The 25835-nt window shown below is 35.0% G+C and overlaps 1 protein-coding gene across 1 annotated transcript in view; it reads left to right on the top strand.

Moving 5' to 3' along the window:
- mus312 (mutagen-sensitive 312) overlaps positions 1 to 25835 on the top strand; it is a 575442-nt gene that overhangs the window by 311183 nt on the left and 238424 nt on the right. The window contains exon 14 of the mRNA XM_090395332.1: positions 16761 to 16912. Within this exon, the coding sequence (XP_090251458.1) occupies positions 16761 to 16912 (152 nt within the window). The remainder of the gene's footprint in view (positions 1 to 16760; positions 16913 to 25835) is intronic.

Here is a 25835-nt window from a genome sequence, read left to right as displayed (position 1 = left end):
TTCCTTTAAAGGCTATGTGGAGCTCTCCTCTCAGTTATATAGCTTTGATCCTTAAGCACTCCTTATACAAAAAAACAATGTTATGGTACTTAACTACCAACCCCTACAGCAATCATTATATTTAGATACATGAAAATAAATCACTCAGTAACCCAGTACCTTATATTCAACATACTGCAAGTTAAAGAAAGATTTTTCCATTTTAATGCTAAATAACTGGCACCAACCCCAAACTAGTCAAGATGTGTTTCTTAGATGTACTTTGGGAAACATCCTTAATCCTTTAATAAATGATCTCTTATTCTATATCCAGAACACAGTAGGAAGAAGAAAGCTCAGACAGCTGAAATGTGAATAGTCAACTTGAGTAATGAGTTAACTCATTTGGAGTTAACTGAACCTCTGCATGTCACCTGACTTCTAATACTGCACCATATAATTGTACTTAAATTATTTGACCTCAGAACAGCAAATTTCTGTCCTGAATCGGGCAGATAAACAGTACATTACACTATATGAAATCTTAATATCCTGTATAATTCCGAAGATAAAAGCAGAGCTCACATTGTACATTGTTATGGGGGGGGGGGGGCAATTAATCTAAATATAAGAATTTTGGATAAATTTCCTACCAGATATTCCAAGAAATGTTTATTCAAGCATACTTCAGAAAAGCAGATAAATCATTGAAGGGAAAATTGGTAAAGAACAAACTGAACGAAGCCAAATAAGGATTGTTAAAAATACATTATATACAGAAGATGATAATAAATCATTTTAAAGCAGGATTGTATGCTATCACTTCTGTTATTTATAATTTTTATGAACCACATTATTTAGAGAAGTGAGAATACTATCTTTTGTCCCATGGTATCAGTTACTAAATAGGAAGAATGTTAGCAATTCTTGGGGATCTTTGAAGGAGTATTTAAATTAGGTGGTATCTGAATGTACCCTTAGTGTTCAAAGAATAAATAAATTGGGAGTAAAATGGGTGTGTAACCTTATTAAGCAAGAGATCCACAAGAAGATGATGATGTGGAAATAATATCATGAAAATAAGAGTGAGAGGAGCTATGAAATATATAAAGCTCAGGCGAGAAACATGAGTATTGTGTGGTAAGCTAAATTGGAGTATGAAAAGACATTGGCTATGCAAGCTAAAGGCAATCCAAAATGTTATAAAGTTATTATATGGAAAAATAACTTTATGGAATGCAAATGGTACTATAGTGGCAGAAGCTAATGAGATTGTTCAATTAATGAGTACTCACTTTGCTGACATATATCAACCAGTGGTATGTAGCATGGTGCACAGTGCTACTGCTACATTGGTTGTAGAGTTGGAGGTGCATGAGGTTGAAGAGCTGTTTCATAACCAGGATAAGAATTTGTCAATAGGGATTCTGCTGAACATTCCTTCAGCATATTTGCTGAAGGAATGTTCAGCAGAATTGGCTAGACCCTTCACATGTTTGTATAACTTGTGAAAAGCCTAACTCAGGAATGGAATGAATGTATGATAGTCCATTGTACAAGGGCAGTGCAAAAACTGATGTGTCTAACTCCCAACCTGTTAGTATCTCTGGTGTGGTGGTTAAGTTGATAAGAACTCGCATATAGAAATGGGTAGACAAACAACCTATACACTCTGCAAGAAGCAGCATGGGTTTATTCAAAGTACACACAGTTTCCCTAGTGACTGTGCGCTTCGCAACCTGGGGAAGGATTGTCCTAGGTTCGATTCCCGTCAGTGCCGTGAGAAGCTTAAGAATCTTCCTCAGCCATAGCCAAGTTAGCTGGTCTTGGGCATAGACAGTAGGATTTTTCATCCCGCAGAGCAGGCAAACTGGCTTAGAACTCAACACTATGGACGTAGGACTGACCACCTTATCCTGTGAACGGTTTGAGGTCCGATGATTAATAAACCCTCGACACTGCGAAGTAAAAGAGGGTAAAAGGGAGATGAGATTCATTGATTTGCACACATATATGACGGTTTAAAATATTATTAGCTTATATGTAACTACAAGTGGGGAAGGAAGTGGTATTGATTTGCTGTACCAGTGTTTCTCAAACTTCAGATATCCATGTGTATCCCATCTTAAATTTTCATTATTACCAAGTACCCTCTTATGAAAATAATAATAATAATAAATAAAAAAGTATATTTCATTGTAAATGTCTATTTTATTTGAATTTAGATGTACATGTAAACAAAAAAAATGATTTATTTTTAATAGAAAAAAATTTATAAAGATACTATAAAATTTTACTTAATTTAAATTCATCAATTTATATTCATCATTTGGCTCTATAGTTGTTAATTTCAATCTCAAGGTTCCTCTTCTTCTTCATCTTAATATCTACAAGGGCTGAAAATCCAACTTCGCATAGATATGAACTTGGAAGAAATTAACCTTAGAGCTTTATCTGTTAAGTCAGGAAATTCATTCTGTATTTATAGCCAAAATAATGATAACATATTCTCGTTGTATTTATTTTTTAGGAAACCATCAGAAGTTAGTTCTAAAGGTTATTCTTCTATTGGCAACAGACCCTATGACATAGATTTGTTGATATTGAAAGGGTATCTTATTAACTCAATATTAATGTCAAATTCAGAGAAATAGTTTTCTAGATTCATTTGTGAGTTTTGTAAATGCTGCATGATAGTAATTTTCACATCATCATCAATTTGTTAATTTTAACTTGCGAGCAATTCATGAGGAGATAGAAACGCATCAAATTCTCCATTACCAACCCGCTTTTGCCATAACTTCATCTTTGCCAATGTGATGTTTACTTTATCTTGGACATGAAATATAGAAATTTCCTTGCCTTGTGAAGACAAATTATCATCATCATCAAATTCCTGATATATATCCTCAAGGTATGTACAGGATATGATAGTACTACATGAAAAATTTACATCATTACTAACTTCCTATCTACAATTTTCCTCCAAATCAGTCTGTTACCTGTCAAGATTCCAACATTATCAGATCTTATATTTCTATCTTCTAAGGCACTTTTTAATTGTATCAATCCATCTATATCTTGGTCTTCCTCTGGGTCGTTTTCCTGCTAACCTGGCTGAAAACACTTGTTTTGCTAATCGTTCCTCCTCCATTCTGTTTAAGTGACCATACCACCTGAGATTAGCTCTGCTAACACCATTCCTAGATGCTCACAGTGGCAAGTCCTTTCCTAATATCCTCATTTTTAATATGATATTGCCATTGGTGCCATCTGTTCATACCCCTAATCTTTCTCTGGACTCTCATATCTGTGGTCTTTAGTCTTTGGTCAAGTGTTTTACTTCTAACCCAGCTCTCGGATCCATAAGTTAAAATTGGCTTGAACACTGTCTTGTATACAGCTAAATTAGTGTTTTGGCTAATTTCTCTCTTATTCCATATAAATTTATTCAGTTGACTGCCTACATACCAGTTTTTGTTGATTCTATTTCCATACTTAATTTAAAATCGTCACTAAAAATCGTGCCTAAGTAGCTGAAATGTTTTACTTGTTCTATAGGTTCTCCATTCACAATGCAGTTGATATTTTTTATGTTTCTGCCTATTTTCATTGTCTTTATCTTTTTAATGCTGACCATCATACCATATCTACTACAACAGTTATTCAGTTTAGTCAGGGAATCATGCAGACTTGTAACAGATTTATTTAGAAATATAACATCATCCATACGAAGCAACTGAGATTAACATCTCCAATTTTGATATCAGGTTTAATGCCACTTTCCTTCATAATGTGATCCATATAGATAATGAATAACAGAGGGAATAACATACATCCTTGTCTGACATTGGATATTTAACATTAATACTTTGTTGGATTGTGATAGAGTGAAATTTCATGAACTCCTATCGTATCACAATCTAACATGCTTTTCCAAACAAAAAAAGGAGATAAATACAGTAAATTGCCTCTAAGTGAAAATTAAGTATTATGTATATGTAAATCAAGTGTGTTCTGTTATGAAAAGGTTAAATAAGTATATATTTTGTGCCATTCACGAATGTGGTTAATTCAATATTGAAAGTGTAAAACAGAGCATTATGAAATATGTATAAAAGAATTATAAAATGTAAGCACAAATTCACCAGTTGGGGGGAGTCAAGTCCAAAGGTTACGGAGTCGTAACGCGAGGGAGCGGCTCGCCCCAAGTAAACAACATGACGTCAGCGTACGTGTGATAAGCGGGGGAGAGGATGGACGCCATGACATAGCAACATGTGAGAGTTCGCTGGACATCAAAAGGGGCGAGAAACACCGAGAAGAAAAGGGGAAATACAAGGGTCATGCGACCCTGTAACAAGGCTTTTTGTTCCTGGATCTCTTGTGTGTTCGTCTCTCGTGGCGTAGGGTGCGAGTGCCCCCGGTATCGGAGGGATACCAATTAAGGCAGTTGCGGGTCTCAGCGGCCGTAATTCTCTGCGGAAAAAGCAAGTCCGGCTGTATACAGAAGGCCAGTTTCCTGTGAACCTATGAAGCACTAAAGAGCCGAAAAGGGAAGATAAGTAAACTTTGTTTGTGTTACACTGATTATGAAAGATTTGTGTCACGTTAATATGTTATAGAAGAACATTAATGATATAGGATAGGATTGTATTGTTATCACTTTAGAAGAATATTGATTTTAACCTTACTATCTGTCGTTGTGTTGAAGTCCGCCTTTATATTGAATGAAGTTAAGGATATGTTAGAGTAAAGAATTGGCATAATATAAAGAGATTGTGAAAGATATGAATGTTATCTTGTGTAGTCTGACAGAGCTACGGAGTTTTAGATTGATTGTGATAATAGTACATGACTAATGCATTAGCGAAGGTTAATATAATTCTTACTTTAGGAAGCTACTGTATAATATTTTATAAGTGTAATAGTAGTGTTTGAATATTATATTATATCTCTGGAACTCCCTTAATATGTGATTTTAATTTATGTTATTATGTGTATCAACTTTTGAGTATAATAAACCTTGCTTTTGATTCTAACAAAGACTGTCTGTGATTTCTGGAATCCGATGCACCGCTTATAAAATATTAATGCGAACCTATGCGGTATATTAAAAAGGGTATATTTTGGCCACGTCTGCAGAGTTGATAGGTATCATTAAGTACTGTCCTGAGATTACCTCTTGGTTGTTAATATTAATAATCTAATAGCGCTAAGTGGTGCAGCGAAACAAATAAAATTCTTGGTGTTTTACGAGAGGTAAATGTCAGACACTCTGATACTCTGGTACTGCCTCATTCTCGAGGAAATTCCATTGTCCCTCAGAGGTACCACGTGCTACCCGATAGAGTGTATTATGGAGATATAGCATAAAAGGTTAAAATAATTGTGATAAGGAAGAAAGCGACACAACAACATCTTCCTGTGCTTCCTTCAATTCTAATTGCTGACTTACAACTCGTTGCCCTGTTGACACCATATAATTGTAGTGTTTTGAATAGTTTCTCTCTTGGCATCTTGTCATACCTTTTCCAGATCCTACAAAACTTAAAATGCAGATCTTTGTTATATTCCCATAAATTCTCGACTATCTGTCATAAAGTGAAAATTTGATCCTGACAACCTCTGTTTGGCCTGAATCCAGCTTGTTTTTCACCAAGCTTCTCTTCTACAATCCTTCTCAACCATTTCTCAAGTATACCTACATATATCTTACCAGGAACACTCAGTAGAGAAATACCTCTAATTCTCACATTCAGTTTTATTTATCTTTTTATATATGGGTACTATGAGAGCTCTACTCCAATCATCTGGAATTTGTCCCTCTGTCCAGGCCTTCTGAACTATGCAGTGCAGCCACTGTAAGACTTTTATACCTCCATACTTGAGCATTCTTGGTCAAATATCATTTACTCCTACTGCCTTTCCACATTTCAGGCTTTTGATGGCTTTTCAGGCTTTTTCTACTTTTCTACTTTTTCTATTTCAAGTATAGATATGTATTCCTGACTGCATGCCTGGTCTGTGTTTTTTTTACCACTGTCTGTCATCACTGCTTGTTTCATTTAGCAGTTTTTCGAAGTAATTATTCTATACTTCAAGGATAATTGAAGTATGGAATAATACTCTTTCTTCTGTTTTCATTTCATCTATATCATCTCTAATTCCTTTTACAGCACGCTTTCCTCCATTTCTGAGCTTCTTCAACAACCTCCAGAATATCTTGCCACCTTCTTGATATTTATTTTCTATGTTCTTACCAAAGTCCTCCCATTACTTTTGTTTAGCTAGTTTTACAGTGTTTAGCTTTCTTACATTTGTCTCTGTATTCTCTAAGAGCACAAGCTGACTTATTTGCCAGGAACTTTTGATATGCTTTCTTCTTTTCTTTCACTGCCTCTTTAACTTCCTATGCCCACCATGGAGTTCTGATTTTTCTATCCTTGCACACAACCTCACCATATGCCTCTCTGGATGAATCAATCAGTGTTTTCTTCAGGGCTTGCCACTGAATTTCCAAGGTTTGATTCCTGTTCTCAAACTCTCTCATTTTTCCTTCAATCATGTTTGTGTATTTTAGTCTACAGTTCATATCTGAGAGCTGCTCAACTTTTATTCACTTTGCATGTTATTGTTTTTAATATGAAATTCAATTTTATCCTGCCCAACACTAAATAATTATCATTTTCAATTTCAAATCCTCTATACACCTGGTGTCCTGTACCAGGGAGAAAACATCACTATCAACAATTACATACTCAATGAGACTTTTCTTATTCCTTGCCTCTTCTCCTCATGTGAATTTGTGCACATATTTATGTTGGAACATTGTGTTTGTAATAACCAGTCCATATCCTGAGCAGAAATCCAATAGGTATTTGCCATTATTATTAGCTTTGCTCTTTTTTCCAAACTTTCCCAAAATATTTTTGTATGTCTGACAATCATTTCCTATTCTACTATTTAGATCCTTCCAACAAGACCAGCTTTTCCTTTTTTGTGTCAGTTGCTTTCTTTAAAGCCTCAAAAAATTCCTCCACTTCTACCTTAACTTTCTGTGCGGCCATAGGCACAAATAAGTCTAATTGTCCCAGTTCCTCATTCTGATATTTGCCCACACCACTCTACTTGAGACTGCCTGCTATTCAAGAAGATTAGCCTCGTATTTAGTGTTTTTTCTATTTATTTTCTCGCATTTTCTATTTATTGCTCAAAAGATCTGACCAGTTTTTGCCTTTTTTTGTTTCAGTGACCCCTGTTATGTCAATCTGGTACTTATCTAATTCCTCAGCTAGCTCCATTTCTTTGCCATTTAGGCTTCTTATGTTGATAGTACCAATCTTGAACTCTAGTGATATTGAGTTGGGGTGTGTTTTAGGATTTGTTCCAGTAGCTGACTTTCACTGTTTGCCCTGGTTCCCTGGCAAAAACAACAGGGGGCCCTTGTTTAACTGGGTAACGCCCCATCCGGCATGAAATTTTGTCATGTTGTACCATCATTTTATATTTTGGTTTAAGCCAAAAGAATACAGTTTGGTTGGCTAAATCCCAAATTGCCATCCCATTCTGGTGCGTTCAGTATCCAGGTAGATACCTAACAGGCTGCACCATGAGAAGGTGAGGATTGGACATTAGGTCAGAATCAGTTATATAGCTTTGACCCTTAAGCATCCCCAAAGACAAATTAAGGTATGCTAAATGACTGGGTCATTTCCAATTATGTAAATGTTTTTTTTTTTTCCAGTTCACACTTTTCATCAAGAAAAACTTGTAGTTCATTCCAAAGTTCAAATAAACGAGTAAGGACTTTTCCACAAGAAAGCCTACGAACACTGGTGTATGATTTCTTCCCATTTCTTTGCAAAGTTGAGAGAAAAGTCTGGCATTTAGAGGACAGCCTTTAATATAATTTATGATTTTTACAGCTTCATCTGGAACTTTTCTTAGTTCTGTAGACATCATATGTATAGCCAAAGCCTCCCTGTATATCCAGCAGTGTGTGTGTGTCGACTTTGCATCTGGTACAACAGCTTGAATCCTTGAAACAAGTTATTTTTTTAGATCCGAACGTGGATTTCAGTCCGTCATGCTTATTCCAATACAAATTTGCCAATCAAGCTTGTTTTGATGCATAAATGTATTTATATTGTTGAATATTTCTTTTCCTGTTGTATGTTCTGGCAAGGTTTGGAAAAATATAAGGTCATCCTGAAGTTTTTGATTTTTTTCGTACCTAATGAACACTAGAAGATTTGTAATGTCGGTGGATTCATCGACCTGCAACGCATAATGACTCTTACATATATCGGATAACAATGTTTGTTTTATAATTTCAGCCATTTCAGTGATTCTTAGATGAACAGTACTATTTGAAAGGCAAATCCAATTAAAAGACCTTCTTGCATTATCTCCAATCATAATTTCTGCTATTATTTTTGCTGCAGGCTTGACCAAAGTTTCATCATTTGTTTCCGCTGCACCACTTTTTGCTATTAATAGCAACACACGATTATGAAACTTCTAAAGCCTTAATGGTTTCACCTCCTAACACAATCAACATCGTTTTTTTAGATTCTTTTAAATTTTTTATTTTATTTTGAAAAAATTCTGCAGGTTTGTCCTTATAATCATTATGTTTTGATTCAAAATGGTGATTTAAATTAGATGTTTCATGCATTCATTTTTCATTAAAGTTTCACCACAAATGACACATAATGGAATAGGTTCCTCTTCATTTCCTGTCCATGAAAATCCACATTTCAAGTAATTCATATCATACTTACAAAGTTTTTTCATCCTCTTCCTAATTGGTTCTTTAGAGATGTCAGACAACACACCCTTATCAATTTCATTTGATCCAGATATAATATCAACGTTTTTGTTGCTTACAGTTCCTTGTATCTGCTATATCGCTCTCTTTTGTCCATTTTATAAATCCGCTCTTTAACCAATGATCCATATACTTAATTTGAAAGCTAAAAAATTACTGTATTTACTCGAATATAACTCTCACTTTTTTTTCCCCCAAGAAAGCTAAAAAATCATGGTCGAAAAATATGTGGGAATATTTGAAAACTAAAGTTTTCAGGAAAATAACCAAACTAAAAATGGGTATGATTTACCATGAGGCTTCTATTTGCTTTCACTACTTCCAGCTTCGAGAGCAGTTTCCTTGTGTGCATCGTAAAAGTCATCATCGTCTTTCCCATTTTTTCAAGCAAAAATTACCAGTAATTTACAAGACTTGAGATACGTAATGAACAATCCTTCACAAGTAACTAATGAGCAGTGAAAGAGCGCGAAACAGACAGCAGTGGTAGGCCAGTGAGATAGAGCAGCTATGAAGATATGCATATGATTGGTGCGATATTAACAAAAGATCGCATGACCCAAAGACAAAAGCAAGCCGACAGTTGAGTTGAAATGCTAATTCTCTTCAACCGAATTCCATAATATCTGAAACACATTGTTCAACAAATGGGGTGGTGTCAAGCAAAACCATATGTTGCAGTGCAACATATGTAAACAACATGTTGTTTACAAGCCAAAAATTGCCACACAACCCCTGAAGAGACCTTTCACATATTTCACATACCCCTGGGGGATGACGTGTACCACACTTTTAGAAACACTGCGCTATATGATGATGGTATGGAACCTAAAATGTCATATGACCAGTGTATGCTTCCTGTATATATATATGTTTTTGAAAATTTTTTGCATTACATAAATCACTTGGATTCTGCATTCTAATGAAGTATGTATATGAATGAATAAATTTCTCTTAATTATTTTGAAATAGGTTGTTAGAAGAATGTATAGTTAGCGAAGCATTGTTTGGCTTACCTGTGTGCTATATGGTGACCTAAGAGTGAGGGGGGGGGTTTCCAATGTACATGGTCATTTTCAGTAATTGACTTTTAATTGTCACTAAAGCTAGTACATTAATTCTGTCTTTGCGTTACATATATATTATCGTTTATATTTACTCGGATGATAATGTTATAAATATTAGTTTGAATGACTATATACCGAGAATGAAAAAGAAAAGGTTTAATGTTAAGATACTACTAGTTTCATTGAATAAATCAACTTCTTCAGGTATCACAGGCAAAGAATTATATAAAATAACAGAGATATGATAAAATTACATCAACAGATCTAGTATAAAACACAATAGTATCTACTTCCTGTATTTATGCATTACATGTATATTATATATATATATATTGTTACCAGATCGACATAATAGGGGTGACTGAAACAAAAAAGTCCATAACTGGTGAGATCTTTCTGAGCAATAAATACAAAATGTTATATTCAAGCAATGACAATCAAGGAAAAGGAGTAGCCATAGTATTCAACACAAAATATGAGGCTAATCTTCTTGAATGGCAGTCAGTCTCAAGTAGAGTAATGTGGGCAAATATGAGAATGGGGAACTGGACATTGAGACTTATTTGTGCCTATGGTCCCACAGAAGGTTCTACTAAGGTAGAAGTGGAGGAATTTTTTGACGCTTTAGAAAAAGCAACTGACACAATGAAAAAGGAAAAGTTGGTCCTTGTTGGGGATCTAAATAGCAGAGTAGGAAATGATTGTGAGACATACAAAAATATTTTGGGAAAATTTGGAAAAAAGAGCAAAGCTAATAATAATGGCAAATATCTGTTGGATTTCTGCTCAGGACATGGACTGGTTATTACTAACACCATGTTCCAACATAAAAATGTGCACAAATTCACATGGAGAGAAGAGGCTAGGAATAAGAAAAGTCTCATTGACTATGTTATTGTTGATAGTGATGTTTTCTCCCTGGTGCAGGACACCAGAGTGTACAGAGGATTTGAAATTAGAAGTGATCACAATTTAGTCTTGAGCAGGATAAAATTGAATTTCATATTGAAAAGAATAACATGTAAGAAAGTTTTAAAGCGAATAAAAGTTGAGCAGCTCTCAGATGTGAACTGTAGACTAAAATACAGAAAGTTTATTGAAAAGAAAATGAAAGAGTTTGAGAACAGGAATCAAACCTTGGCAATTCAGTGGCAAACTGAAGAAAACATTGATTGATTCTGCCAGAGAGGCATGTGGTGAGGCTGTGTGCAAGGATAAAAAAATCAGAACTCCCTGGTGGACACAGGAAGTTAAAGAGGCAGGGAAGGAAAAGAAGAAAGCATATCAAAAGTTCCTGGCAAATAAGTCAGCTTTTACTCTTACAGAATACAGAGACAAATGTAAGAAAGCTAAACAGTCTGTAAAACTAGCTAAACAAAAGTCATGGGAGGACTTTGGCAAGAATATAGAAAATAAATATCAAGAAGGTGGCAAAATATTCTGGAGGTTGTTGAAGAAGCTTAGGAATGGAGGAAAGAGTGCTGTAAAAGGAGTTAGAGATGATAAAGGTGACATAAAAACAGGAGAAAAAAGATATCTTTGAAGAATGGAGTAATTACTTTGAAAAACTGCTAAATGAAACAAGCAGTGATGACAGCACAATGATAAAAAACACTGACCAGGCATGCAGTCAGGAATACATATCCATACTTGAAGTAGAAAAAGCCATCAAAGGCTTGAAATGTGGAAAGGTAGCAGGAGTAGATGATATTCGACCAGAAATGCTGAAGTATGGTGGTATAAAAGTCTTACAGTGGCTGCACTGCATAGTTCAGAAAGCCTGGACAGAGGGACGAATTCCCGATGATTGGAGTAGATCTCTCATAGTACCCATATATAAAAAGGGAAATAAAACTGAATGTGAGATTACAGAGGTATTTCCCTACTGAGTGTTCCTGGCAAGATCTATGCAAGTATACTTGAGAAACGGTTGCGAAGAATTGTGGAAGAAAAGCTTGGTGAAGAACAAGCTGGATTCAGTCCAAATAGAGGCTGTCAGGATCAGATCTTCACTTTACGACAAATAGTCGAGAAAGCATGGGAATATAACAAAGATCTGTATTTAAGTTTTGTCGATTTGGAAAAGGCATATGACAAGGTGCCGAGAGAGAAGCTATTCAATACGCTGCAGTTATATGGTGTCAATGGGGCATTATATCAAGCAATACTTAGTCTTTATTTGAGTTGTAAGTCAGCAGTTAGAATTGAAGGAAGTACAGGAAGATGGTTTAATGTTAAATCTGGTGTGAGACAAGGATGTACATTATCCCTTCTGTTATTCATTATCTATATGGATCACATTATGAAGGAAAGTGGTATTAAACCTGATATCAGAATTGGAGATGTTAATGTCAGCTCTTTGCTTTATGTGGATGATGTTATACTTCTAAATAAATCCACTACAAGTCTGCAAGATTCTCTGACTAAATTGAATAGCTGTTGTAATAGATATGGTATGAAGGTCAGCAATAAAAAGACAAAGACAATGAAAATAGGCAGAATCATTGAAAATATCAACTGTGTTGTGAATGGAGAACCTGTGAACAAGTAAAACATTTCAGCTACTTAAGCACGATTTTTATTGAAGATGGTAAATTAAATATAGAAATAGACAACAGAATCAGCAAAGCTGGTATGGTGGGAAGTCAACTGAATAAATTCATATGGAATAAGAGAGAAATTAGTCGGAACAATAAATTAGCTGTATACAAGACAGTGTTCAAACCAGTCTTAACTTATGGATCTGAGAGCTGGGTCAGAAGTAAAACACTTGACCTAAGACTAGAGAACGCAGATATGAGAGTCCTGAGAAAGATTAGAGGCATGAACAGATGGTATTAATGGCAATATCATATTAAAAATGAGGATATTGGGAAAGAACTTGACATTGTCAGCATCCAGGAATGCGTTAGCAGAGCTAATCTCAGGTGGTATGGTCACTTAAATAGAATGGGAGAGGAAAGATTAGCAAAACAAGTGTTGTCTGCCAGGTTGACAGGAAAACGACCCAGAGGAAGACCAAGATATAGGTGGATTGATACGGTACAAAGTGCCTTAGACGATAGAAATATAAGATCTGATAATGTTGGAGTCTTGACAAGTAACAGACTGATTTGGAGGAAAATTGTAGATAGGAAGTTAGTAATGATGTAATTTTTTCATGTAGTATACTGTCATATACTGTACACCCCTTGAGGGTACATGGCAGGAATTTGATGATGATGATGATAATGATGATATATATTGTTACAATAATCGTTCCACTTTGTTTTGCTTATATGGAATGGTGTCTGTAGTAGAAATGATAATTGAGGCACTTAGAAGCCAAGGAATGCAAGTGACGAAAATGTAGTTTTGAGAAAACTGAAGTCAAAGTGCAGTAAGTATAGAAAATTCCAGGTACTGTCTGACCACAGAAGCGAGAGCTGTTATTGGCAGGCTGCCAGAAGACTCAATTCATGTTGAAGGGGAGAAAGAAATAAGACGATATATGAATTGGACACCAATACACGAAATTATGTGCTTTATATGTAAAATTTTCCACCTGTTATACAAGCAAAATAGTTACCACTTTAACAACTACACTGATCATAAAAGAGAAGTTAATTTTCCGATGTGTAATAATAAACAACTCGTCCCACAATATGGATTGATTACCCTATTATCGGAATGGATTCTCGTGCTTTTGAGATGTGTCAAAGGGTCTCGCATCTGTGGGCGTACAGTGGCATCTTATAAGCCAATTATTATGTGATTTTTTTACCCGTGCTTATGTCTACCTGTCCAGAAAAAACAAGAAAAACAAATTCCCTATTACTTTAGCTACCCATTCCTGCAATTAACTAGATTTTTTTCAAAATGTCACTTGTACTCCTTAATTTCTAAATGCCTCAATTCGTATGGCCAGCCAAATCTTCCATTTATTGTAGAGCATAACAAATTATGCAAAACTACTTGTCACACAGAAAAAATATCCATTCCCCCCCCCCCATTTTTTAATATGCCCAGTGAGTCAATAGGAGTTTCATGAAGTGATTAATTGCTGTATCATTGTTTGGAGCATATTTCTATTGTGTGAGTACCGCTTTAAGTACTTAATAAATGACAAGAATAGGAAGAACAGTAAAAGCAGCATTGCTTTCTTTGGAAAATATTATTTGTTATATTAATTTTTGTTACTAGAATGGCCTTAATATGATGCATATTCTTCTGTGCTTTCTTAAAGTTTAAAAAAAAATGTTTAGAAAATTATTGTTTAAATAAAAAAAACTAGTCAGTTTTGTCCGGTCTTCATCTACTCATCACTGGCAAGCGTATTTTTGAAGTCCTGCATTTTATGTTATGTTGCACTGCATTGTTTCATTTTATCTTCTGTATCATTTTCATATCTTCCTATGAATTTTGTTTAGCTTCTTTCAAACATAACTTAGCTTCCATACACTTTTCTCCATGTTCATTAAGTTTATCCTCATTTCATTTGCTAGTCAGAAACCTTCTGTATCATTTCTGTTTTCATGGACTATTTCTGTTTCTACTGTAAGTCTTATTTTTTTATCCTTCCATGCAACTTCACCTCTGATTTCTCTGAATCGCTAAGGTTTCATTCTTGTTTTTGAACTTGTCCACTTTTTACCTCAATAATATTTGTATATTTGTAACTATAAAAGTTGTTCAAGGTTTTTTTTTTTTTTTTTTAAGAACTTTAGTGTACAATTTTCTATTTATTGTAATATTCATTTTAAATTGTGTCTCACCAAGTTGCAGTTATGTACTGTTTCAAATCTCTTGTACATTCCTGTTTCTTAGACCAAAACCTCACTGTCATCAATAGTACTCAATAATACTTTTTTATGTGCATGTTCTTTCAATGTGAATATGTGAATTTATGCACACTTTAGTGGTACATGGTGGTAGTTATGTAGTATTTTCCCCCCTGGGCAGGACATCTTGTAGGCAATTACCATTATTATTAGCTGTTCCAAGTTTTCTAAAATATTTTGACATGTCTAGGATTCATTGCCTATTCAACTATTTACTGTGCGACTACAGATGTGAGATCCCTCGACACTTTTGTACATGTCAGAAGGCGAATCCATTCCAATAATAGGATAATCAATGCGTTTTTTGTGGAAATTATTATGTCAGAAAATTAGCTTTTCTTTTATGAAAATTCTAGTTTTTAAAGTGGTAATTAATTTGCTTGTACAACAATTGGAAACTTTTATATATGAAGCATTTGATTTCGCATCTTGGTAACAAATTTGTACATCTCCTTATTCCTTTCTCCCCTTCAACATAAATTGACTCTTCTTGGCACATCTAAAGGTCTGGTCTCGGATCTGTGTTCGGACAGTAAGCTAAGAACAAGAATCAATTTTTCATGTCCGCTGTCCTCTCTAATGATCAAATAATAATAATTAATAATTTTACATCTTCACTGCTAGAACTTTCAGTAGGACAATCAACATGAATTGTCCACTTTCCCCATTTTGAAATTGGTCTCCATCTGTGTACTTGAAATTGACTCTCGTTTGATTAGTTTATTCTCATTTTAGTATCAAATACTCTAGCTAATTTCCATTTTCATTTATTTATAGTTTTTTTTTTTTAATATGAATCCTGTGTTAGGGTTAGGGACCACGAGATGGCGGCACATTTGAGCCGTCTCTCTTCACTGTGTACCGCTTAATTAGTGATAGCCTTGGGCCATCTATCTCTGATTGGTACCAGTGGAGATTGAACTGCCCACTCAGTCTCCAAAAGTTAGATAGGGCTAAATGGCCTTGCCTACTCCCCGTATATGGGAATAAAAAGGCGTTAGCCGATTTTTTTTTTTTTTCCCCGATAAGAATCCTCAATCATCAAAAGTCGACCTAAAGTATATTAGGCGTGGGTGGGTGGGCTAAGGATTAGATAATCTAGAAACCAAACTTTGAAGATTAAGCAAAGAACAGTTTCAAGCCATGTCAGGCCTCCACCAAACAGCATGGTGGTTTTCATACTTGGTGCTGACAACCAATTTGTTACTACTTCAAAACACTCACAAACAACCATGCCTGCCATTAGATTCAAACTTAGAGCCTGTTGGCTGAGAGCTAATAACTTTCCAACAATCCTGAATAAATCATTTTATATATATTATTTAAAAGAATCTCACCTGTTTTAATCTTGGTGTCACCTACCTTTACTTCTTTTGAAGTTGTTCCAGTAGCTGACTTTTCACTATTCTGTTGTTTCTGAAGGAAACAGCAGGACTTTGTACAACCAGATGGCTTCCTGGTCAACTGGGAAGTCATCTAGCTATACAAGACATCTGATTATATTAAACTATCATTTATATATGTAGTTTCAACTAATATTGAATTTAGTTTGGTCAGCTGTTTCATCATTCATTCATTCAACATTTAGGCAGATAGCATTATTATAGGAATAATGGCAGAGTGGTTAGCGTATCCGCTCTCCAGCCAAACGGTTGCAGGTTCGAATCCTGCCATGGACATGGATGTTTGTGATTGTCTGTGAAAATAGTGTTGGTGGTAGATGGCGCTGGTGTAGATGAAGAAAGTAGTTGCGGTTAGTTGGGCAGTGGAAACGGAGAGTTGTAGAACAGGTGCCCTCCCTTGATGAGTCTTTGGACTCCCTGGAATTGTTATATAATAATAATAATAATAAATTTTCCACAAGGAGGTAAGAATTGAACATTGGGTCAGAAACCCTAGCTGCTTCTCTACCTTATGAGCTTTTCCAAAGTCTCCTTCCAGTTATTTTGCAACATATTATGTGTTTACCAAATATTTGTTTTTGGAAAAGTTTATATGTAATATATTAACTTAGCTGACTAGTACATTGTACAAAAAATTTATCTTAATGTTCATTTCTAGGAACTGAAACCAGTTTCCAAAAACAGTTTTAAACTGAATTGGCTCACTACAAGCTATGATGCAGCTATGATATTCTTAGAGTATCTGTATGCAGGAACTGTTATCTTCCCCAATCAAAGTCTTAAGCAAGAAGTATTTCACCTAGCTCACAGGTATAATCCTTTGTTTTATAAAATTACAAATGGTTGTGTGTGTACAGTGGCCAAAATATTATTGACATTTCCATGCTAAATAGAAATATAAGAAACAACATGGAATGCAATATCCCTTAACTTAAATAAGTTCATGTCGCCGAATTGAAGCCTTTGGCTCTTCATATAATTAGAAATATCAATATTATTTTGATACAACACTAACAATGTATTGGAACACTGACTGTAAATGGACAACAGATTGCCTCCACTTGGCAATCTATTTAGATTGCCAAGTGGAGGCAATGTTTGCATTTAGATTTGTATTATAATGTACAGAGGTCTAGTGAATAGGAATGGAAATTGATAGCGGGGAACCGTCCAAGTCCATAAGAGTATCTCAAAAACCATTGCTCTGCTAAAATGCCAAAATTCTGGTGAGAAATTAAAATTGGGGAATCAGAAACATGTGTTTGGTGTGATAGGTAGACAGAAGAAAACCTCATGAAGTCTAACATTTTTACACAATGCATGTATGTCACTGTGAAATAGTGATTTATTAATTACATTAACAAATATTTCATTTTATATCTAATAAAAACATCAGCATGAGTTGAAGAACAATAATAGAAATTAAAATGCAAACGAACATTGAAACGCATATATATTACATTGGAACTCTTTTAGACATGTGCAGTCATCACATGATAGCTGGGATATAACAGCATTGGATATGTATATATCTGCATGCACAGGTAATATTTTTTCATAACTATGAGTGACTGCATGTCTAAAAGAGTTCTGTTGTAACACGTGCCTTTGACTGTTCTTTTATACTCATATTTCTATTATAATTATTATTCAGCCCACAGGAGCCTTTGTAGCTCAGTTGGTATAGACAAAGCCCTTTGGTCAGAAAGATCTGGGCTCAATTCTTGTCTACATGAGGAACCTTTATCAGGTCTTTTTGACCAAAGGTGAGTTAGCCAGTCTCATATGGAGATGGAGCTTTTTTTTTTGCCTGGAAACTCTGGTTTTTTTATCCCTCGAAACAGGCAAACCAGCCCTTTGAAACACTCTACAGTCATAATTACTTACACAGTGTTCCCCCCCCCCCCCAGGCTCTGCAACAAGCCAGTTTGGGTCTTCCAGAGTCACATCATCATGTTTTACAAGATATAAAATGAAATTTTTCTTAACATGATTAATAAATTAGTATTTCTCTGTGGCATATGTATAGAGGCTTTTTAACAATAACTGGTTTATATGCCCCAGAAGAAGGAAGAGAACAGGATAATATCGATTTTTATAATCAGCTGCAAAACATATATAATAAAATAAATAAAAATGATTACGTAATTTTAGCAGGAGACTTAAATGCAAGAATTGGAAACATGAAAATTAATAATTATATAGGAATACATGGAGAACATACTCTAAACAGGAATGATAAAAAATTGATTGACTTTGTAGTTTATAATAACCTAAAGATAATGAATTCCTTCTATAAACATAAAGACATAGATAAATATACTTGGGCAGCAAGAGGATGAAAATCAATATTAGATTATTTCATATTAAATGAAAAGACATCAAAATTTTTACTAGATGTTAGAGTTCACAGAGGATATGAAATAAGCAGTGACCACTTCCTTGTAAAAATAAAATTAAGATTACCACCTAAATGGCTATAAGTAACAAGAACAGAAAGAAAAATTGAAACATTTGTTTATAAAACTAGACTATTGAATGACACAAATGTACAATGGCTATATGAACAAAGAATTAACCAATATCTAGATAAAATAAAACAAAATGAAGAAATATTGGAATACATGGATATAAAATATAAAATATTTATATCCATTATATAAAAATGATACTAAATGCAGCAGCAAATGAAAGCTTAGGAAAGGCCAAAAAATTCAATAAAAGGAAAAAAACTGAAGATCTGGGATGATACAATCAAAGAAATAATCAAAAAGTAAAAAGAAGCCTATCACAAGTGGTTAAGCAGTAAAATATTAGAAGATGAAATAGAATATAAAAGAATAAAAGCCATAGCTAAAAGAGAAGTCAGAAAAAGACATAGAGAATCATGAAACAAATTTGTTTCTAATTTAGAATATGATTTATATAAAATAAGACCCAATGTATATAAGATTTTGAAACACTTAAATGCAGATACCAAAGAAAACATAAAATTAAATACCGAATTGAAATTAGAAGAATTTCTAAATTACTACACAGAACTATGGACAGACAAATATTTTAAAAAAGACAACTGGCAAACAGTTAACGAAACTGAAAAGGAAATAACTAAAGAAGAAGTAGATATCAGCCTGAAAGAAACAAGAAACGAAAAATCACCTGGAGAAGATAAGCTAGGTTCAGAACTATATAAATATGCAGGAACAAGATTCAAAGAAAGACTCATTATTTTTAAATAAAATTTACTCGACTGTATCCCTCCAATAGAATGGAAAAAAGCAATTGTGATTCCTATCTTTAAAAAAAAAAGTAATAGAGATGACCCTAAAAACTATAGAGGTATCAGTATACTAAATTCCTGTTACAAAATATATAGCAGAATCTTAAATAGCAAACTAATGAAATATTCCAAAAACTTTATTTTAGAAGTACAGAATGGATTTAGAAAATGACGATCATGTATAGACCTGGCCTTTTGCCTAAAATTAATAATAGAGAAAAGAAGAGAATACAATTTAGAAACACATATTGCATTTATTGACTTTGAAAAAGCATTCGACAAAGTTAAAAGAAACATATTATTTAACATATTAAAAGAAAGACAAAAAACAAATAATATCCTAAAAGCTATCACAAGTATATATGAAAATAATCAAATACAAATAAAATTAAATCATGAGCTACTATATACGAGAGAGATAAACCAAGGGGTCCAACCGGGATGTCCCCTCTCAGCAACTCTTTTTAATATCTACTTAAATGAAATAATAATAAAATGGAATAAAAATTTATATCGAGGAACTGAACTTTCTCCTGCAGTAAACTTAAACACTCTCCTCTTTGCCGACGACCAAATAATAATTACAAATTCTGAAGATAACTTACAGAAAGCTATTTTAGATCTAAATGAGATAGCCAAAGATTAACGTATGATAATATCAACAGAAAAATCAAAAACTATGGCCTTTAAAGGACAAGATCCAGCAAGAACTAAAATAGTAATAGATAACAAGATCTTAGAACAGGTGAATTCATTTAACTACCTAGAATGTACGATCACATATGAAAATGAAAAAGATATAAACGTAAAAATTTCAAAATATTTAAAAATAACAGGCGTTATTAACTCTATATTTAAACCAAACCTAGTTCAAAAACAAACCAGACTAAAAGTATACAATGCATTAGCTCTATCAGTCTTAATGTATGGAAGCAAAATCTGGACAATAAAACAAAAAGACAAACAAAGATTAACAACAGCAGAAATGAAGTTTATGAGAAAAACTGCAAAGTATACCCTATTTGATCACAAAAGAAACAAAGAAATTATGAAAGAATTAAACCAAGAACCAGTAATAGAAAAAATTAAAAAATATAAACATAAATGGATGGAACACGTTCAAAGAATGAAAACAGAAAGATTACCAAAACAAGCCATTAGGAAAAAGAAAACCAGGACGTCCTCTTAACGATTCAACGATGACTTCTAAGGCCGGAACAGGCCATGCTAGGCCTAAATCCTTGATACGCATGATGATGATGATGATATGTATATTGTATAAAAAGTCTCACAAGTATCTTGATGCAATGGAGAAAAAAAAAAAAAGTCCGACCTACATGCAACATTGCAAGTCATGAGAGGATGGCATATTTGAGCACATTATTATCATCATCATAAGCGACTCATCACAGGAGGTCCCACTATTACACACACATACAGTTCACCATACTATACCTTAAATATATTTACAAAACACTCAGACAGTGTCTTCCAGTTGCTCACCACCTCTTCATGCAAAAAATCTACTCCTCACTCTTTGCTCGTGCCCTCCCTGCACAGCTTCCATGTATGACCTCTTGTTTAACCTTTTTCCCCCATTCTATGTAAAACATCATACATCAATCTGGTAACAATCCCTTAATAACTTGTATGTCTCAATCATATCCCTCCTCCTGTTCACTAGTCTGCAATTTGCATTTCCTCTCATACACATTCCATAGACCAGAAACCACCTTAGTCGGTTGTCTCTGGACCTTTTCCAATATATCGCCATCCTTCTGAAAACTAGTTGAACAAATCTGTGGACAGTTGTCCATATATGGCCTAATCAGCACTAATCCTTGCCATAATCTATTGTGCTGTCACTATTCTGGTAATGTACCCTCAAAATTTTAAATGCTTATCAACAGTAACTCTCAGATCCCTCATTTCCACCACTTTCTCCAAGATATTACCACCAATTGAGTACTTTGAATCCCATCTTTGCCTCCCAAATTTTAAATTAGTGATCCTAATCACTTGCTCATTTAGCCAGCACATTCAGGTCCTCTTGTAAAGACACTACACTGGCTTCATTCCTCATTGTTCTCTCCAACTTTGCATCACCCACAAACAACTGAATATCGCCATTAAGACCCTTCCTGATATCAAGTTAACATATAAAAGTTAAATGGCCCCAAAACAGACTCTTGGGATACCACTAGTAATTTTCCTCTTCTGGAATATCACTCCTCCATACATAACTTGTTGATACCCATCAGGCAGCCAATCCAACCCCATGCTTTCCAGTTTAATCACCAGCTTATCACGTGGCAATCTGTCAAAGGCCTTTTCAAAATCTAAATATAATAAATTTAGTCTAATCCTTTATCCAAGTGTGAGCAAACAAAGTTTGCGGCTGAAAATATCTTCAGGACTGGGGTAAGGTGGTACAACACCGGGCAACTCGTTGCAAAGGTGGAGCAAGCTAACATCACGCCTATCCCAGTATCTCCCATAATGCAAAACACATCACCTTGTGGATATGTATAATGTTATGCATTAAGGGAAGGGCCGCTACCCAGACTAGTTTCGATCTTTATTGAGGTCTCTTCCGTGGGAGCCAGGCCCGAGTGAAGATATCAGGCAGAAGCATTACTTTGCTAATGGAAATAACCTGGTATCTCCACTTGGGCCTGGCTCCCACTGGAGAGACCTCAATAAAGGTCAAAACTAGTCTGGGTAGTGGCCCTTCCCTTAATGCATAACATTATACATATCCACAAGGATATGTGTTTTGCATTATGGGAGATACTGGGATAGGAGTGATGTTAGCTTGCTCCACCTTTGCAACGAGTTGCCCGGTGTTGTACCACCTTACCCCAGTGCTGAATATACTTTCAGGTGCAAACGTTGTTTGCTCACACTTGGATAAAAGATTAAACTAAATTTATTATAGTCTAACCAAGTGAAAAATAAACTTTCAAAATCTAAATATATGTCACTCCGTATGCATCACCTTTATCCAATGCTTTGGTCACCTTGTTTTAATAAGTAAGCAGATTACTAAAACACGATCTTCCTTTAGTAAAGCCATGCTGACCATCAAAGAGAATGCTACTGTTATCAACCAAGTTCGAAATCTCGGGCCTGACTAACTTCTCCAAAATTTTAACTACAACTCCTGACACGCGCACACACACACAGAGATTGGTCTATAATTCGAAGTGTTAGTCTTATTACTTCCCTTATGAAGCAGAATGACTTTACTCTCCTCATTCCACTCCTTTGGAACTCAGTCCAATGCAAGACTCGTGTTAAAAAAGGTATGTCATAGGTGTTGTTAACTCTCTGGAACATTCCTTCAAAATACTTTGTGATATATTATCAAGCTACTGCCTTATTAACCTCAAGTTTACTCAATTCCTCATATACCTCCTGTTCACTCATAATGAGTTCCTTCTCCTTCCTTAACAATGTATTCATCTGCATGATGTCACATTTGCTAAATACCTTAATGGAATGCTCATTAAACATCTCAACACTGTTCTCTCCAATTGTTATCATTCTATCATTTTCACCAACTAGTATCATCTTTCCATAATCATTGTTTCTTCTACTGGCTATGTATTGAAAAAAAAAAATCCTTTAGCTGCTCTTTATATACTTCATGCAACTGGTTATCATCACTCTTCATTCATTCATTTCACACCTGCTCTATTCACCCTCTTAACCTTTGTTATACATTCTGATAGTTCTCCACTAGATAGTTCTTGAGTAGAGCCCAAACAGCACTGATATCCTTTCCATCCAGTTCCTCATTCCATATTATTGCTGCAAGCTGTCTCCTAAGCTTCTCATAATCACCAGCCTTATAGTTCCACATGTATCCCTTTCTAACAGAAGTTTTAATATGGTTAGCAACCCTCTAAGTGATCACATCATGGTCACTCTCACCAACTGGTGGAATATTTGATTCCCCATTTCTAATAACATTATCTGATGAAATCATCAGTTCTTTTATCCTAGTGTACCCTCTGTTACATTCCCTAGGGTAGTTGTCTCTTAAAAATTCATTCTCTTTGCTCCCAGCTGTCATCTCTTCATTCCAATTTGTGTTATTGTAATTGAAATCACCCATAATGATTATTCCTTTCATATTTACTGGTAGGTAAATAAGACTTCATTAGGAACAATAAGAATGTAAGACTGGATATCATGTACCATCATTTTTTATTTTGGTTTAACCAATAAGAATACAATTTGGTCGGCTAAATCCCAAATTGCCAGCTCATCCTCGTTCGTTCAGTATCCAAGTAGATACCCAACAGGGTGCACCACAAGAAGGTGAGGACTGGACATTAGGTCAGAAGCCCTGGTCGGTTCTCCGCATTCCTTTAAAGGCTATGTGGAGGTCTCCTCTCAGTTATACAGCTTTGACCCTTAAGCACCCCCAAGATCTGATAATGTTGGAGTCTTGACAAGTAACAGACTGATTTGGAGGAAAATTGTAGATAGGAAATTAATAATGATGTAATTTTTTTCATGTAGTACTATCATATCCTGTACACCCCTTGAGGGTACATAGCAGGAATTTGATGATGATGACTGGATATCAGGAGGTCATTGAGAAGGATAAAAGATAATAGTGTGAAGGAATGGTAGTCAGTGTGTTGCCCAGGTTTGACAGTGATGAGTTGAGGTGGAGAGCTAGAATTATGAATGATATGTTAGCAGAAATGTGTAAAGAGGAGGAGGCGTGCAGCTTGTTAATGTGTGGAATGAGTTTGAAGAATGAATTGAACTTATAAGAGTGGACTTCATTTGAGTAGTTTTTGTGTGGGTCATTTGGAGAGACTGCTGCTGGAAAGGAGAGTAAAGAATGTAAAGAATGGATCTGAGCAAATAAGAAGCTATGCGAAAGAGAAGAACAGTAATTAAAAAATAAATAAAAGAAGAAAAGAAAGGAGGAATTGTAGTGGTGCTTATTAAAATGGAGAAGTGGGTACCATGAGCATAGAGAATGAGAGAACAAGTGTGCAAGACAACAGAAAACAGGGACTCAGCATGGACATTGCTTAAGAAAGTGTGTCTGTAGAGACAAAAAAGGAATGGGGTGGCTTGTGATATAGGTAGAACAGTTAGGTTTGAAGAAGGTTTTGGGATGGGATTGGTAAGTAGAAAGAGGAATGTCTTGAGGAAGGCATGGAGAAGTCACGTCTAATAAGTAGTATCAGCAAAACTTGTTATAGATCCAAAAATGAAACTGTTATGTTTGCATACGGATGCTAGAAGCATCAGAAACAAGGGGAATGAAATTTTGCATTGATTGAGTGAATTCACCCAAAAATTGTTGGAATAAGGAAAACATGATTGGATGAGGATGACTTCCTGACAGGAATAGATACAAAAGGGTATGGTGTTTTTTGTGAAGATTGAAAGGGTAAAAAGGGAGGTGGATTGCTGGTGATGATAGAAAAGGAGTTATGCCTGTGCAAGGCAGAGATATAATGTGGAAATAGTGACAGTGGTTTTGAGACAGTATGGTGCCAGATAGAGATGAATAGAATGAAATACATAGTTGGATTTTGTTATAAATCTGGCACTGTGGAAGGTCTGTGATATGTATAATCAAATTAGCCAAGCAAATAGGAAAAGAGTGAATTCACCCCCTCTCATTATGGGGGATTTTAATTATGGCAATATAGAATGCAACGATGTGATAACAACTGGAAATAAAGCAAATGAATTTCTTGAGTTTTTGAGGGACAGTTACCTCAGGCCATATGCAACAGATAGGACACAAGGATTGAGGATCTTAGATATGATCATCTCATCTGAGAATGTCATTATAAATGAGGTGTCAAATCTCCCTCCACTTGGCAAGAGTGACCATGAAGTGATTACCTGGGTGGTTGCCAACCATGTGAGGAAAGGTATATGTGGAATTAGGTTTGTGATTACGATAAGCTCAGAAGACAGCTTGCACCTGTAGCATGAAATGAGGATTTTGGTGCTATTCAAGAAGTATCTAGTACAACCAATGTCTAAATGTATTCCAAGGATCAAGAGGTTAAATGTGAAATGGATGGATGAAGAGATTTAGCATGCAGTGCAGAGGAAGAAGACATTATGGAAGGAGACATAAGATGAATGATAATAATCAGTTCCATGAGGGGGTATAAAGAACAGGCAAAAAGGCTGACTACTTGGTTGGTAAGGGTAGCAAAAGTGTAGTATGAGCAGCAGTTAGCTAATGAAGCCAGAAAAACACCCTAGAAAGTTCTTTTGATATGTAGCCAGAGAAAAATGAATGATTATGGTAGGATGACATTGATTGGAGAAAATGGTATAAGGATAATTGCTGTGGAGGATATAATTGAAATATTAAATTAGCAGTTCATAAAGGTCTTTTATGAACTGCTAATTTTATGATCCTTGTAAATATGACAATATGCAGAGTTTGAGAGTAGT

Source organism: Typopeltis vanoorti, chromosome 7 (genome assembly GCF_054136105.1).
Source record: "Typopeltis vanoorti isolate ZY-2024b chromosome 7, IOZ_Tvanoo_1.0, whole genome shotgun sequence".
Taxonomy (NCBI): Eukaryota; Metazoa; Arthropoda; class Arachnida; order Uropygi; family Thelyphonidae; genus Typopeltis; species Typopeltis vanoorti.
Note: the sequence above shows the minus strand (reverse complement) of the source record. Positions and strands in the feature narration are given on the sequence as shown.